Raw genomic sequence first — 18,465 nt, 5'->3', positions numbered from 1 at the left:
AGACAGCAATTATTTTATCAGTTTTAACAATGAAGCTATGCGTCAGATTTCATCTTCATATCCAATTTTGAATCCTTATCCAACCAGGGTTGACATTATCATTGAGGGGACAGCATTTCCCCATTGTTGCTTTAATGCTTTTTTTAAACGTGCTGCTTGAATGGTCTTTTTTAAACAGGACAGTAATCATTAAGGTGCAAACGTTTTTCAATTTTAATAATTTTCCATTGTCCTCATGCTAAAACAGAATATTGGAATCCTGGAAAAATATACCAGGCAGGTTCAACAAACAAGTTACATGAATAGTAAAACTCTCTTTTTTTTCTCCCATTCTCACAGACCTTGTCATAAAATTCTTTTAAATGATCATACTCCTTGCAACATGCTGCTGTCGCCTCCATGCCTTTTTTTGTTTTGATGACGCGTCACACATGCGGCGGGCGGCGGTGCGACACTGGTGGTTGGTGTTGCCAGATTGGGTGTTTTTCCGCTACATATTAAGACCCGTTTCGGTGTGTTTTAGCCGAGATTTCGCCTGGAAGGCTCTATAGAAATCTGGCACCCTATTGAAGTTAACCTGAGAGAACGTGCCGTTCACAGACACCAGAATGAACGAGTTCACAGTAACGTTCATCAGGCAGTAATACAGCACGTTCAGTTCACGTCCGCCCAAAATATGAACGAGTTCAGGTACAACACATACATGTGTACATAATGCAGGAATTTGATATTTCGTGTCAATATCACACCACATTTATCTGTGTCCGTTAACTTCACCAGCCTCTTGATTTACATCCTAACACCCACAAGGGCTTTAGAGCAGTTTTAGCTGCGACTAACAGTTACCACTAGAGGGCATTAATTATCTGACAGATTCATGTTTTCTTTAACGCACTGTTGCCTAGACTGGCTAAAATTATGACTTTGGAATGGCGATTTGTTATTTAAGGGTCACTTGTAATTCAAGTCTTGAGTTCATCACTGCAGGATGTCCATTATACCCACACAATTATGGAATAAATTAAAAATGCACACACGCATATCTGTGTGTAATACTGATGAATGCATGCTCGCTCTTTTATAATCCTGTGCGTTTGAGTTGTGATCGTCTCCTACATTGTTGCAGATCTGTTGGGGATGTTACCTGCTGTATGAAGAGACTCGTGCAACAGGTAAACAAGCTATTCATATGGCTTTATAAGAGTTGAAGTGCATGATATGAAGTATGTGCCATTCTGTGGGGAAAAAGGCAGCAGTATGTTTTAACACATTTTCAGAGTGAAAATAAAGTCATACGCTTTCAGAACATCACAAGGGTCAATACATGACAGACTATCCTGGTAATAATTCCATTGCAATTTAATTTGAGTCAAATATTAGCTTTTAAAATATGATTGTAATGATAAAGAATACAAATTTTATTCTTCACTGCAACCTCAGTGAAAGTAGGTACAACAATGCCAAACATTTAGCCCCTAGGGCTGGGTATAAAGTATTGATTTCTCGATTTTAATCGGTTCTCATTTTTAGGAACTGATATCGATTCTTAAATCCCAAGAATCGATAAGTCATCCTCAGGGCTGGACAGGGGCTAAAATTCGGCCGTGGCAAACCCAGCCCATCCGGCCCATGAGTTCCTCGTGAATGTTTTTTCTGGGGTTGGGGCCTTAAATTGGAGTATATAAATAAAACTTGGACAAGGACAAATAATGATAGATATTATCTAATTAAATGCAAATGCAGATAAACTTAATATTGCTTTTTTTGTCACACAGAAATGCCCTTGACAGTAAAGCACTGATGATTTGAGCTAGGATGCACTAAAGTAAATTTACTTCTTTTAAATGCTGTCATCATTTACTCACTCTTGTGTCGTTTCAAACCTGTATGACTTCCGTGAAACACAAAAGAAGATATTTTGAAGAATGTTGGCAACCAAGCCATTTTGGTTAGGCTACCATTTGATGTATGAACACGAAAAACAGACTCAAATTATTTTTTTATGCTACACAGAAATAAATTCATTTAGGTTTGGAATGACATTAGGGTGAGTAAATGATCACATTTTTGGGTTGAACTTCCCCTTTAAAAACATATTTGTCAAGAGTTAACACATCATTTACGTAAGACACATATCTATCTTTCATGAGGCTCTCAATGAAATATAATTTAATTAAATTTTATTAGATCTATTAAAAAAGTTAATAAAACTTTTAAAGAGGAAAAAAAAAATTGTCCTTAATTCATGGGATCCAGACTTTAAAGCTGTTTTATTAGACTGTAGTTTAACTGTAGGCCAGTTTCATCATGGTAGTCACAGGGTAAAAACATAGACTTTAAAACCCTTGCTCCTCATTATATGGCTGTATGGTTTCATAAATATATAAAACATAATAAACTATTATATTTGTAATTAATAAAAATTGTAAACACCTGTAGAAAATACAAAAACAGCCTCTGTGAAAGTTATTTATATTCTGCAATATTAATTTAAGTAATACTAGCAACATTTTTAATAAATGTTTCTTCCAAAACCCCATATTTCTTCGCTATTAGTAGCTGCAAGGTTAATTGTGTTAAAGTGAAACGTTTGTGTATTGCCGTTTTCCACTTTACCTCGTCATGAACACATGCGCTCGGCTGTTTTCAGCTGATTCACCACAGAACAGAACCTGTAATGTTCCCATATCACACGATGGTATAAAACCAAACTCAGAGTCAAAGTGCTGATCATAGAGCAGGATTAAAACCCAGAGTACGTTCGTCAGCGGCTGCGCTCTGCGGATATTCGCCTTTTGCAGTTCTATGCGCTCAAATAATAAATAAATAGAAAAAAGCGCCTAATATGGAGGGGAGGTCTCTCTCGCTTCGGCTTGTGAATTCAGAAGACAAACCAATGGGCCGATGTCACTGCATGTTGTCAGTGGCACAAAAAAAACACCTATTGGCCCCATAGTGCGTTGGCCCACCGGGAAAATGCCCGGTATGCCAGATTACCAGTCCAGCCCTGGTCATCCTGTTTTCAGTCTATGAATGAATGGATCATTCTAGCGCACCTCCCCTACAATAAATCTTTGTACTTTGTTACTTATTCAAATGAAAGTGTAAGATTTCAAATAACATCCATTTTATTATGAAATTAAACACATAAATACTGTGTTGGCGCTGTGGCGTGAGATCGCCCCAGCCCTACAAGCCCCAGTAGCTGATGAGCAAAACGGTTCATGTCAAGCTCTAATTACAAAACTCATGTTAACTTTTTGAATTTCATTATTCAGCTGAATAGCGTTCGATTTGTGATCGTCTCCTACATTGTTGCAGATCTGTTGGGGATGTTATTCAGCTGAACACAAAAGAAGATATTTTGAAGAATATGGGTAATTAAGGCAAGACACTACAGGTGAATAGGGAATTTTTTTAAATTACAAGATATCACTATGAAACTTTTCCAGTTTAGTATTAGCATAAACATAAGAAAAAAAATGTATTGCAAGTTTTGTATAAAATAATGTTTTAATATGCTAATGAGGCCTTGTATACTTAAATATACGCTCATTTGCACATATTTCAAAAAACGAAATCTGGAAATTGGAAAGGACCAGGTTCAAACTTCTTGATTCTATTTGTTGACATATTAGATGAGAGGGCTTTTACAGAGGGGATTCTGGATATCTTATTTTGTTCTTTAGTAAATTATAGAATACTGACAATAGCCTTGAAAAATCAATTTTTGCCATATTTTTTGGAGTAAAAAGACCTATAACTCAAGATAGGAATTATATATCAACAAATCCCTCTGTAAAAGCCTTCACAATATAGTTGAGTATAAGGCTGGAAAAGTTGGTGCTTGTAGATGCTACTGAAGTGGAAATATCTAACTCTGAGTGTGAGAAAAAACTCATTTTGAGCAAACTGCCTTTAAAGTTTTGTATTGTATAATTGCATACATTTCCCCAACCTAAAAACAAAATATATATTCACTTCATTTATATCAGCAGTGTATAACATTTAAAACATCTGTAAATTAATAAATTATTAATACAAAAGCCTTAAGCTCAAGAGAAATACCTAAACAAACACACATCATAACAGTCACAAAAACAGCAACAAAAAAAACTGTCCCTGTTTGTTGTATGTCCATCTCTAACTATTTGAATCTAATTCTCACAGGGTTTTGTCATCTAATCTGTTGTTGTTTACTTTCTTTTTATCATCTCTTGCTTATTTATCCTTTCTGTGAACGTTTATGAGCTTATTTCGGCATTGTCTGCATTTTCTCTCAGGCGGAGAATACTCAAGGAAGCGGCGGCACGTATGACAGTGTGAAATTCACATCGGCCAATCAGATGTGATTTTCGGCTGCAAACTTTCGCGGTTGGTTAGTTCTACAAAGGAAATGCCCATATTTGGATTAGACCGTCTCATACACAGCACTGAGAGCTTTAAAATGATACCAGACATGACGTGTTTCTGTGAATGGAGACGGCACAGGAGTTTGCGTTAGAATAACTTTTTATGATTTCGGGTAGAACTCTAAAGGTGCAAGTTGACAACAAGTAGTGAATTAACCACATTCATGTGTAATGTCGACATATTTTTTATTTTGACATGAAAGCTTACATGCTAAAGGGGGGGTGAAAAGCTGTTTCATGCATACTACTGAGATTTTTACACTGTTAAAGACTTGGATTCCCATCCTAAACATAGACAAAGTTTCAAAAACTAACGTTGGACGTTTGATGGAGTATTTCTGTGTTAAAAATACTCCTTCCGGTTTCTCACAAGTTTCTGCGAGTTTTTTTCGAGTATGGGTCGACTTGACGTCGATAGAGCAGAAGGTCGTTGTATGGGCCGTACGGGCTCTTCTCCCGGTAGGGTGCGCGCGCGTGACCAGAGCGAGAGAGGAAATGCACGCCGTAAACACTCTCTCAGCTGCAGATCCAGTCGATCCAGGCGCCGCGCTCCACTTTATTCCTATGGGTGACGTCGAGCGACTTCAACGCTTCAGCACAGCATTCCGGGAAGGCAGCGCTGCATTTGAACCGATTTGAACGCAGAAATGACGGGAAGCTTCACAACATCGGTTCAGTCGCGTCGCAAAGTGGATCTCCACCGTTCACTGCTGTCAGGACTTCACCAAATCATACCAAAGAAGTGTGTTTTTGACGGAGCGGTCCCAGCGATAAAGGTTCGGTCCTGCTTTGGAAGCAGCCGGTGAGTTAAACTGCTTCAAATGTCTGTGCTGTTGGCTATCGTCACGTGAGTAAACATAAGTAAACGACACGATCGCGTACTTCATCATTCAAATGCGCTAACGGACTCTATTGTGTTGTTCTATGTACACTAGTCTGACGTGCAAAGAGTAAATACAGTCCATACCACAGAGACGGACGTCCTGCTGTTGCTGCTTCTCCTGTTCAATTTATTTCAGCCTCTGAATGATTCTGGATCATATATCTATTAGCTGAGATCGATAGCGATGGGTTTCTCTACGCTTGAGGACGTCACCGCTTTGTGCGCGCTCGTCATTCTTTAGCTCCGCCCACACGATACGCCTCCAGGCGCTCGTTTTTTTTCCGGAAAGACTCGGTACAGCCCATATTTCTTTTATAAATATAATAAAACTAAAGACTTTTTGGAGATATGAAGGATGCAATACTACTCTATAGGTACTCAAGATTGACATGAGATTGACTGAAACTGAGTGTTTCACCCCCCCTTTAAGGGAGCAAACTGGCCCAAAATCTCAAAATTGACCACCGCATGAAAAAACTATGTTTCACCTGCCGTGTCTCACCTTAAACATTTTATGTTCAACTGTTTATATCTTATTTTGTGTCCAACTGAACGAAGAGACTTGTGCAGGTTTGGAACAGCTTGAGGGTGAGTAAATGATGACAGCATTTTTGGGAGACCTGTCCCTTTAAAGGATCCCTTTGGATCAGAGTGTGTGAGAACACTGAGCTCTTTCAGAAGCGGATTTACTCTGGTTTCTGTAAGTCTCCCTCCATCAGGTGCCAATATTTCTGCTCTGAGTGTCCGTATGAAACACCATCATCAGTCTCTGACTCAGATATTATTAAACCTTTAGCTGAATAAACTACAGCATATGATCTCAAAACACATGAGTTCAGTCATCATGAGTCACTCATCTCCTCATTTTAGCTTCAAATTAGTAAAGATAATTCACTCTCAATCTTTAAACCACCGTGCTGTCCATCTCTATGGACCTGCTGTTCATTAGGAACGGATGATTCGGCTCCTTTTTTTTGCTTTTTAATCAGATTATGCTGGTTAAACCTCTTTTTGTTGACTTCTTCAGAACAGCCTAAGCCATGGCAGATTTATTCATTGCACCTTTAATTGAACCAGAACTTTACCCGAAAAATACAGTAGCAACATTTGTGATTTTATGCATTGAACTTAAAATTACAGTGAAACTGTACATTAACTGATTCATGTTAATGCTTACTGAAGTATTCAAATCTGTTTTGACAACCACCATAATAACTCATGTGGTAAAGAGCAAGTCACATGATGAAGCAAAGTTCATTGCAAGTAGCTTTTTTCACAGGCTGAGATAAATATTAACATATAGAAGGTGCACAGTGTCATAAACCCAAAACCCCATCATGGTAACAAAAACTGATCTTCCTCAGTGTGTCTGTCTTGTTTTCCAGCACAGATATCTAAAGATTCTTAAATCATGAATGCAAAATAACTGAAGATGTAAAAAAAAGAAAAGGAAAAATATCTGCCAATGGGGTTGGTTAATAACTTAATTCAAACTGTTTTAATGTTTTAAACATTAAGTCCTTTATTTTGACACATTTTTCATAAAGTATTAATATCTGTGCATCTCCAGTACATGTATCTTGATTTAAGAATGTTTAGATATTTGTAATGAAATACAAGACAAAAATACTGAGTAAGACAATCATTGCATGTCACTAAAAACTGCAATAATAATTTAAAGGGGGGGTGAAACACTCAGTTTCAGTCAATCTCATGTCAATCTTGAGTACCTATAGAGTAGTATTGCATCCTTCATATCTCCGAAAAGTCTTTAGTTATATTATATTTAAAGAAATATGGGCTGTACGGAGTCTTTCCGGAAAAAAACGAGCGCCTGGAGGCGTATCGTGTGGGCGGAGCTAAAGAATGACGAGCGCGCACAAAGCGGTGACGTCCTCAACCGTGGAGAAGAAAACGCTACCCTAAATATACCATGGCTATCAATCGGATTCAACTAATACAGATATGATCCAGAATCAGATCCGGAGGCTGAAATAAATTGAACAGGAGAAGCAGCAGCAGCAGGACATCCGTCTCTGTGGTATGGACTGTATTTAGTGGCCTGTCAACATTTGTGTGTGTTTACTCGCAGTTTATGAGGACATGATTCGGTTTATGGACTATTGTATGCGACTAAACCTTAGCAGTAGCAAGCAAAACGGTTTTGCACGTCAGACTAGTGTAACGTTATACACAGAACAACAATGGAGTAACGTTAGCGCATTTGAATGACGAAGCACGCTTTGTGAGAATGCTAGGTTTATGTTTGGGTGCTCCATTGATAAATTAAATAACGTTATACACGATCGTGTTGTTTACTGATGTTTACTCACGTGACGATAGCCAACAACAGACATTTGAAGCAGTTTTACTCACCACCTGTTTCCAAAGCAGGACCGAACCTTTATCGTTGGGACCGCTCCGTCAAAATCACACTTTTTTGGCAACATTGTTGATTTCGTGAAGTCCTTTGACAGCAGTGACCGTGGAGATCCACTTTTGCGACACGATGTTGTGATGTGACGCTTCTAGTCATTTCTGCGTTCAAATCGGTTCAAATGCAGCGCTGCCTTCCCTGAAGCGTTGAAGTCGCTTGACGTCACCCATAGGAATAAAGTAGAGCGCGGCGTGTCAGAAGTGTTCACGGATGAGTGGATCTGCACCTGAGAGAGTGTTTATGGGTGTGCATTTCCTCTCTCGCTCTGGTCACGTGTGCGCGCACCCTACCGGGAGAAGAGCCCGTACGGCCCATACAAGGACCTTCCGCTCTATCGACGTCAAGCCAAACCAAACTTGAAAAAAACTCTCCGAAACTTCTGAGAAACGGGAAGTAGTATTTTTGACACAGAAATACTCCATCAAATGTCCAACTTAGTTTTTGAAATTTTGTCTATGTTTAGGATGGGAATCCAAGTCTTTAACAGAGTAAAAAGCTCAGTATGCATGAAACAGCATTTCACCCCCCCTTTAAAACAAGATGTAATGTAAATAACAAAGAAGAAACAACTAAAGGGTGCATAACACACAATTTCTGGCAGTCTCGTGTTAATCGTGAGTATCTATAGAGTAGTGCTGATCTTTCATATCTCCCAAGAGTCTTTCGTTTGCTGTTCACTTAACGCTGGTTATTTGTGAAGCTGAACAAGGTGATCTTTCCCTCACACCAGAAACACACTTCTTTAGTGACATCGTTGATCTCGTGTCTAAAAACACATCGCCAGCACCGCCGACGGCTCCCATAACCCAAACAAGCTCGTTGCTCTCGCTCTGGGTTGCGTGCGTGCGTGTGTGTGTGTGTGTGTGTGTGTGTGTGTGTGTGTTCCTTGTTTGGCAATACTTGTGAGGGCACAAATGTCCTCACTTATATAGTAAGATATGAAAAAACTCACAAGTGAGGACATTTGACTGGCCCTCACTAGTTTAAAAGGCGTATAAATCGGCCAAAACAAGTTTTTATTTAAATCTATTGTTTTGCACATTTTTCTGGGATGGGTAGATTAGCTGTGACATAGGAAATTATTTGGATGGTCAATTTATGTTTTTTTTTTAAAACTGTAAATATAAGTATAAAATAGCTGGATTATTTTGCACTTCTAAAAACTGTACATTTAGCTGTTTTTATTTAACTGTCTTATAGGATTTATTAAAGTTTTTCACTGAAAATATTAAACCACTTAACTGTTTTTACTGCATTCTTACAGTCTTAAACTACTGTTTTTGAATAATTATTAATGATGCAATATTAGACCCACGGTTGGGGCACAGAGTTGAATTGGTTAATCTTAAAAGTGTCATCATGTTCAGTGTGCACTTGGCTATTTTACTTCATGTTTTAATGCAACGATAGATTAAATAATGCAAACGTTGAGTCTGACAATATATCTCAAACAGTGATTCTGCTTTGTTATCCACAAATGCTTATGCTGTTTAATAAGAAGTGGATTGAAAACGCCAGAGATGATGAATGAGGTGAAACGTCCATGCTGTGGAATTCCTTCAGAGTGACGCTCATGTGGGATGAGATTGTGCCCTTACATTTGGGGGGTTTAAGAAACAACATAAATCTGCTGAGCAGAGGCGGCTTGAGATAAGAGAGTTTATACTCTGAGGAAAGATGTTTTCATTGTTCTGGCCACAGATTATAGGAGTACATTTTACAAACCCTATTCCCAAAAAGTTGGGACACTGTACAAATTGTGAATAAAAACATAATGCAATGATGTGGAAGTTTTAAATTTCAATATTTTATTCAGAATACAACATAGATGACATCAAATGTTTAAACTAAGAAAATTATATAATTTTAAGGGACAAAATAAGTTGATTTTAGATTTTATGGCATCTCAAAAAAGTTGGGTCCATGTTTACCACTGTGTGGCATCCCCTCTTCTTTTTATAACAGTCTGCAAACGTCTGGGGACTGAGGAGACAAGTTGCTCAAGTTTAGGAATAGGAATATTGTCCTATTCTTGTCTAATACAGGCTTCTAGTTGCTCACCAGTCTTAGGTCTTCTTTGTCGCGTCCTCCTCTTTATGATGCACCCAATGTTTTCTATGGGTGAAAGATCTGGACTGCAGGCTGGCCATACCCGGATTGATGCAGTATGGGGGGGTATATTAGGCAGCAAGTGAACATTCTGTCCACAAAGTTGATGTGTTAGAAGCAGGAAAAATGGCCATTCCCGGATTGATGCAGTGTGTGGTCTGGCATTGTCACGTTGGAAAATGCAAGGTCTTCCCTGAAAGAGACGACATCTGGATGGAGCATATGTTGTTCTAGAACTTGTATATACCTTTCAGCATTGATGGCCTTTCCAGATGTGTAAGCTGCCCATGCCACACACACTCATACCACCCCATACCATCAGAGATGCAGCTTGTGAACTGAGCACTGATAACAACTTGGGTTGTCCTTGTCCTCTTTAGTCCGGATGACATGGCGTCTGAGTTTTCCAAAAAGAACTTTAAATTTTGATTCATCTGACCACAAAACAGTTTTCCTTTTTGCCACAGTCCATTTTAAATGAGCCTTGTCGCAGAGAAAACGCCTACTCTTCTGGATCATGTTTTGATATGGCTTCTTTTTTTGACCTATAGAGTTTTAGCCGGCGACAGCGAATGGCACGGTGGATTGTGTGCACCGACAAGGTTTTCTGGAAGTATTCCTGAGCCCATGTTGTGATTTCCATTAAAGTAGCATTCCTTTATGTGCTGCAGTGCCGTCTAAGGGCTGAAGATCGCGGGAATCCAGTATGGTTTTCCGACCTTGACCCTTACACACTGAGATCGTTCCAGATTCTCTGAATCTTTGGATGAATATGCATATTTCAAAATATCTAACTTTCGACATTTGATACGTTATCTATATTGTATTGTAATTAAAAGTTTGAGATTTGTAAATTACTGCATTCCTTTTTTATACACAATTAGTACAGTCCCAACTTTTTTGGAATCGTCTTTTGTACGATAAAAAAAAATCTATTTCGGTCTTAACGATACAAACTAAAACTTATTGTAAAGTGTTCTGTGGAAATCTGTTGAAAATGGCCTAAAATAGAAATATGATGCCAAATAATATTATTAAATAATATCAATATATTCCAAAAGCATATAAACCAGTCAAGGATAACATGACCAGTGAAGTGAATAACTCTGATGATCTCTTCATCACGGCTCCTGTTAGTGGGTGGGATATATTAGGCAGCAAGTGAACATTCTGTCCACAAAGTTGATGTGATAGAAGCAGGAAAAATGGGCAAGTGTAAGGATTTGAGCGAGTTTGACAAGGGCCAAATTGTGATGGCTAGACGACTGGGTCAGAGCATCTCCAAAACTGCAGCTCTTGTGGGCTGTTCCCGGTCTGCAGTGGTCAGTATCTATCAAAAGTGCTCCAAGGAAGGAACAGTGGAGAACCGGCCACAGGGTCATGGGCGGCCAAGGCTCATTGATGCACGTGGGGAGCGAAGGCTGGTCTGACAGCTCAATTTCACAGTCGTTCTATCATCAGTCCTATCTGGTCAAGTGTGTGTGTTTTCACTCATCTTCCTTATCTGCTGACTGCTGTTTTATTCTTTAACAAAACAGTAAAGTCGCTGCTGTAATAATAATGATATTAGTCAGATGTAGTGCTGAGTGAGACGAGGATTATTGCAACACACTCCTGCCAGTCTGCTTTCTTAAAGGGGCCTTATGCTTATACATATTCTATTAAATGATAATTAATAATTACATTTTTCCCATAATGTTAAATCAGGATCCAATCACCAAATGTAACTGCAGCTTTTTTGCAGTGTTTTTTATGCTGTATAGGAACAAACATTAGGCCTATGTATACATTTGGCCGGTTCATTTCAAATTAAACGCCTTACACAAAAATGTGTTGTAAGCTCTTCATTTGAATAAAATGTCTGGAACTTTTTCAGGTCCATCAGAAGGATCCTGAAGAGAGGAAACCCCCGCTGGAGTTTAATGAGGGTCCCGTAAGGAATGCAGATTGGAGTCAGGCCTGTGGTGCGTGTTGAATGAGTATTACCTGTCTTTATACCATCAGCCCAAGCAGTTTAATTAAGCAGCGTCTGCTCTCGTGCTCAGCGTGAGTGTTTATCAGATCCGATGAGTGCGATCAGACCTGTATTAATGTCAAAGCAGATCAGAGTAAACGAGCAGTTGACATGACACGACAGCAGCTGTCCAGAACGAACTGCAGATTTTTTTGTTTTTGCTATATTACACTATATTTTAAAACATGTAGCCTATGTGAAAATAATAACAAAAGTTTAGAATAATAGATATTTTCTTTCATCGCATGACCATTTCTAGCATATCATCAATCTAGGATATAGAGAGATAAATACATTTTTACATGTTGAATCTATTTTTTAAACCCTTAACCAGATATTATTGTTAACTAAAGCCATAAAAAAAAAATTGTTACTTATAAAAATTATAATTGTAAAATGTTTTATTATAATAACACACACTGATCAGGCATAACTTTATGACCACCTTCCTAATATTGTGTTGGTCCCCCTTTTGCTGCCAAAACAGCCCTGACCCATCGAGGCATGTACTCCAATTGAGCCCTGAAGCTGTGCTGTGGTATCTGGTACCAAGATGTTAGTAGTAGATCCTTTAAGCCCTGTAAGTTGCGATGTGGGGCCTACATGGATCGGACTTGCTTGTTCAGCACATCCCACAGATGCTCGATTGGATTGAGATCTGGGGAATCTGGAGGCCAAGTCAACACCTAAACTCATCGTTGTTCTCCTCAAACCATTCCTGAACCATTTGTGCTTTGTGTCAGGAGCATTATCCTGCTGGAAGAGCCACAGACACCAGGTAATACCATTTCCATGAAAGGGTGTACTGTATATGGTCTGCAACAATGATTCATTTGACCAGCCCACCTTCTTCCATTGCTCTGTGGTCCAGTTCTGATGCTCACGTGCCACTGTCTGTGCTTTCGCCGGGGTCAGGGGTCAGCATGGGCACCCTGACTGGTCAGCAGCTATGCCGCCCCATACGCAACAAACCGAGATGCTCTGTGTATTCTGACAGCTTTCTATCAGAACCAGCATTAACTTCTTGAGCAGTTTGAGCTCCATTAGCTCGTCTGTTTGATCGGACCACACGGGCCAGCCTTCGCTCCCCACGTGCATCAATGAGCCTTGGCCGCCCATGACCCTGTGGCCGGTTCTCCACTGTTCCTTCCTTGGGCCACTTTTGATAGATACTGACCACTGCAGACCGCGAACAGCCCACAAGAGCTGCAGTTTTGGAGATGCTCTGACCCAGTCTTCTTGCACAATTTGGCCCTTGTCAAACTCGCTCAAATCCTTACGCTTGGCCATTTTTCCTGCTTTCTGTGCCAAAATGTTTACAATAACTTAACTAAAATAACTAAAACTGAAATTAAAAATAAATAAACTTAAATTAACATATTAAAAAAATTACAACTATTTGAGAAACTTTTACGGTTTATTATTGTTATTATTTGTGCACTTATTATTATCCATACATATTTGATTAAATACTATATGAAATTATTTAAACTAAATTGTAAACAATCTCTCTCTCTCTCTCTCTCTCTCTCTCTCTCTCTCTCTCTCTCTCTCTCTCTCTCTCTCTCTCTCGGCTATATACTATGGTCTTTGTCATCTACCCCACTTCTGTCAGGTTTTACAGCTGAATTAGCTTAAACTAACACTCATTTGTGATGAAGGTCATGTAAAAGTGCTCAGAGGTTTTGGCCATCTGCTCCTGAAGAGACAGAGGGAGAGAGAGAAGGGGGAGGGAGGAGTTCTTCAGTGACTAAGACAATCAAAGTGAGGGAGAGAGAGAGAGGAGCGCGAGAGATGAAGATTTAACAGATTGTGCAACAGCAGCAAGCAGACGGGAGTTTGATAGGAGCAGCATGAAGGATTGTGAAATATCCACTCCGTGTTTTCCATCATCCCACAGGAGAGTAACTCACCAGAAGTGAACTGAACTAAACGAGACACAGATAACAGACAGAACTTCACTCATGCCGGATGAAAGCATGATGATGATGTGGGAATATTTCCGCAAGTGTCCGCAGGTTTAGAGGCTGGAAGTCGAGCATCACTTCAGGACATGGAGTTTGGACGGATTTATTTACAATATAAAAGAGCAGTCCTGCTGTCATTGATGTTCAAGCTGGGTAAGACATCTTTATGATTATGATTTCATATTTTACTTATTTTTAAAGCTCATCTGAGCAATGGAAAAATGTTTGAAGGGTTCAGTGACTTAAAAAAAGAAAATAATACTTTTATTCAGCAGGGATGCATTCAATTGATCAAAAGTGACAGTAAAGACATTTATAATATTTTAGAAGATTTTTTAAAACTTTCTATTAAAAAAGAAAATCAAATCAGTTTCAACAATATATGAAGTAGAAAAACTGTCTTTAACATTTATCATAATCATAATTGTTTCTTGAGTAGCTAATCATCATATCAGAATGATTAGTGAAGGATCATGAGTAATGATGATAAATTTAGCTTTGATCACAGGAATAAATTACACTTCACAATATATTCACAAAGATGACAGCTGTTTTAATTGTAACAAATGTTCACTTTTTTATTATATTTTTGATCAAATAAATGCAGCCTTGGTGAGCAGAAAAGACTTCTTTCAAAAACATTTCTTTCAGACCTCCAACTTTTCAACAGTGCAGAATAGTAGTTCACGTATAACATTTGTATCATTATAGAAGAGTATAAATATACAGTCAGACTACAGGACGCTGTTGTCACTACATTAGGCTTTATATGTGATAATCTGAAGTCTCTTCAGTAGCTTTCATTGTGTAGATTCTCTATAGCCTGTCATTAAATGATTCAGTGCAACAAGTGTCTGTATGAAGAGTTCAGCATCTGCAATTGGCAGGCTGTTTTGTCCTGTAGGCAGATGCGTTTACTGTGTGTGTGTGTGTGTGTGTGTGTGTGTGTGAGAGAGAGAGAGAGAGAGAGAGAGAGAGAGAGAGAGATGGGTTTGTGTGGCGGCACCATCTGCAGTGGGTGAGAGGAGAAGAGGTGCAGTAATTGGGAATTAGCGCATGTAGAGGACGAGTGCAGCCAGCTGGCCGTCAGATTGTTCAGAACGAGCGATAATCAGAAAAGCCCCTCACTGAGACACACACGGCTCTCCGCATTCAACACATCCTTTATACATTTACATAATGCCATTCCTATTGAAGCTTCAATGTCATGTATTTTAATTTGAAATTATTGAGTGCACTTTTTAAATGTCATGAAAGTGCTCTCTTGAAGGGCACTTAAGTGGCCTTCTATTGTATTAATATTGTTTTCTGAAACTTTTAAGATTTGAAATAAGTGCAATTTAATATAGTTTTTCACAAGTGTTGCCAGGGTTTTGCTTTTCCGTTACTATTGTGTTTTGGGTTGTTGCTAGGACATTGCTAAATAATTCATCATTGTTAGGCTGTTTAAGGTTTTTGGTTGGTTGCTAGGGTGTTTCTAGGGAATTTATAGGGTGGTGGTGGTGTTGATTGCTAGGGTGTTGCTTGGCTTTTTCTAGGGTGTTTTGGTTGGTTGTTGGGGTGCTGGTTGCTGGTTTATAGGATGTTGGTGGTTGCTAGGGTGTTGCTAGGCTGTTTCTAGAATGTTGTGGTTGATTGCTAGGGTGTTGCTTGCTGGTTCATAGGGTGTTGTTTGTGGCTGTTAGGGCATTAGGCTGTTTATAGGTTATTGTGGTTGGTTGCTACAGGCAAGGCAAGTGTACATATGTGTGTGTATATATATATATATAATCGCATTTAATACACAATGGCAATTCAAAGTGCTTTACATAGAAATGAATTAAGATAGGGATAACAAATGCATAAGAAAAAGAATACAATGTGTAAAAATAAAAATAGAAACAGTTGTAAAGAGAATAAAAAAGGGCTGTAGGGCATTGCTGGTGGTTGCTAGGGTGTTGCTAGGCTGTTTCTAGGATGTTGTGGTTGATTGCTAGGATGTTGCTTGCTGGTTTGTTGGTTTCTAGTGCATTGCTAGTCTTTTTAGGGTGTTGTTTGCTAGGGCATTGCTAGGATGTTTCTGGGATGTTGTGGTTGGTTGCTAGGGCATTACTAGGCTGTTTCTAGGATGTTGTGGTTGCTGTTGGTTGTAGTTGATTGTTAGGACGTTGCTTGCTGGTTTATAGGGTATTGGTGGTTGCTAGGGCATTGCTAGGCTGTTTCTAGAGTGTTGTGTTTGATTGCTAGGGTGTTGCTTTCTGGTAATTAGTTGTTTTTTGGTGGTTTATAAGTCATTGTTAGGCTGTTTCTAGGATGTTATGTGAGAGGTGGTTTATGTGGTGTTGGTGGTTGCTAGGCTGTTTCTTGGGTGGTGATGGTGGTTGTTTGGGCTTTACTTAGTGGTTTCTAGGGTGTTGTTCGTGGTTGCTAGGGCATTGCTAGGCTGTTTCTAGGATGTTGTGGTTGGTTGCTATAGGACATTGCTGTTGGTTGCTTGGGCGTTGCTAAGCTGTTTCTAGGGTGTTGTGGTTGATTGCTAGGGCATTACTAGGCTTTTTCTAGGATGTTGTGGTTGCTGTTGGTTGCTTGGGCGTTGCTAGGCTGTTTATTGGTTGTTGTCGGTGATTTAGTAGGGCATTGCTTGGTTTATAAGATACTGTTGTCGGTTGCTAGGGTGTTTCTAAGGTTATGTTGGTGGTTGCTTGGGCATTGCTAGGCTGTTTCTACTTTATTATGAGTGATTACTATGGGTTTTATCTGGTGGTGTTTGTGGTTGCTAGGGCGTTGCTAGTCTGTTTCTAAGGTGGTGTTGGTGGTTGTTTGGGCTTTACTCTGTGGTTTCCAAAGTGTGGTTGTAGTTGCTTGTGTGTTGCTAGGCTGTTTCTAGGGGTGGATATGACTTTTTCTCCTTTAATGTGCATATGTGTGGTTTTTCTGCCTGTTTTCTGGTCCAGCAGGTAAAAATGGTACTTCTGATCCCTTAGTAAAATAGCAGCACACTCTCTTTAACAGCACTCATGATTTGAGGAATCATTTATGTCTGAATACATTCTGTTAGCATGAGCAATAGTAAACATGATGCTTGTGACTAATGAGCTGTTTATCACAGGTCATCATTAGTTTATGAATGAAACAGTAGCACGTCATCATGCCGTTCGGACGAGTGTGTGTTTCATTGTTCTGGGGGGAGTTTCAGCTCCACCCTAATGAAGCTATGACCTATTTCTGCACTTGCGGGAAGCCTGAATTCTGGGTACTTTTGGGCAGATTGAAAGCGCAGGGCAAGACTTGCGGCATAGTTGACCATCGCCATGGAAACCCCGCTGGAGAGCGCTCCCACTTCACTCTTTGTGTTTAAGTGGAATAGCAGCTCACATTTGCTTTGATTGAATGTATCTTTAAGCTCTGATGAAGCTTGACCACGACAGGATGGACTTCAAAACAACATGTGCAATTCTTTCTCCAGGGAGTTATTGTTGTTTTCCAACAGTATAGTTACATTAAACCCATGATCTCCAGAATTGTTTTGTGTTTTCTAGTATAGAGGATTGTTTTCTGGAGTTTTTTTTGTTCCATTGAGCATCTTTTATTGGTTTAAAAATATATATTTTTTCTAATATATTTAGATTTTATGCATCACAAATAATGGATTTAATTTAATCACTAATTTAGTGTGTGTGTGTGTGTGTGTGTGTGCATGAGTCAGTTTTGTGGGTGTGTGTGTGAGAGAGTCTGTTTGTGTGTGTGTGTGTGTGAGTGAGTGCTTGTGTGTGTGAGTCTTTGTGTGAGTGTGTGTTTGTGGGAGTCTGTGTGTGTGTGTTTATGTGTTTGTGTGCGCGTGCGCGTGCAAGTGTGTGAGTCTTTGTGTGAGTGTGTTTGTGGGAGTGTGTGTGTGCGCGAGTGTGTGAGTTTGTATTTGTGTGGTGTGTGTGTGAGTCTGTGCTTGTGTATGTGTGTGTGAGTCATTGTTTGAGTGTGTTTGTGTGTATGTGTGAGTATGTGCTTGTCTGTGTGTGTGTGTGTGTGTGTGTGTGTGTGTGTGTGTGTGTGTGTGTGTGTGTGTGTGTGTGAGAGAGAGAGAGAGAGAGAGAGAGAGTGTGTGTGTGTGTGTGTGTGTGTGTCTGTGTCTGTGTCTGTGTCTGTGTCTGTGTGTGTGTGTGTGTCTGTGTGTCTGTGTGTCTGTGTGTCTGTGTGTATGACATGTTCACAAATCCCTGTGGTCCAAGTCATGTCTGTTCTATTTTTAGCAATATTTTTTTCAGCTAGTTATTATAATTAACAGTGTATTGAACTATCAAAACAGATTACTTTTGCCTTAAAATTGCATAATAAAGCACTCAAAATACTTTTTAAATCATTACTATTATTTTCAAACTTTTTCAAAATTATACAATTTAGACCACCACAAGGGGGAAAAAGTGCTGTGTATTTTGAGCTATTTGAATTGCCGTAGTTTGCTGTAGATGTCAAGCAATGCTGAATAATGTAGTCTTCCAGTGAGCGACGGTGGTAACAAAACCTGTGTAGACAAGCGTTAGGCTACAGTAAACGACATGAACATTTCCAGTTTCCATTTCCAGTTTTCTATTGGGTGATGAATTTGCGTGCCTTCAGATGCGTCACGGGCTTGGTGTGTTTAGAAATGTTTTGTGATATTTGCTGCT

The 18,465-nt window shown here is 39.3% G+C and overlaps 1 protein-coding gene across 1 annotated transcript in view; it reads left to right on the top strand.

Moving 5' to 3' along the window:
- The window catches only part of crb2b (crumbs cell polarity complex component 2b), a 57,927-nt gene that overhangs the window by 1,197 nt on the left and 38,265 nt on the right, over nt 1–18,465 (top strand). The window contains exons 2-5 of the mRNA XM_067414507.1: nt 1,127–1,172; nt 3,322–3,377; nt 11,718–11,805; nt 13,756–13,975. Of these exons, the coding sequence (XP_067270608.1) occupies nt 13,909–13,975 (67 nt within the window). The 5' untranslated portion in view covers nt 1,127–1,172; nt 3,322–3,377; nt 11,718–11,805; nt 13,756–13,908. The remainder of the gene's footprint in view (nt 1–1,126; nt 1,173–3,321; nt 3,378–11,717; nt 11,806–13,755; nt 13,976–18,465) is intronic.

Source organism: Pseudorasbora parva, chromosome 13 (genome assembly GCF_024679245.1).
Source record: "Pseudorasbora parva isolate DD20220531a chromosome 13, ASM2467924v1, whole genome shotgun sequence".
NCBI lineage: Eukaryota > Metazoa > Chordata > Actinopteri > Cypriniformes > Gobionidae > Pseudorasbora > Pseudorasbora parva.
This window is presented reverse-complemented; position numbering and strand designations above follow the sequence as displayed.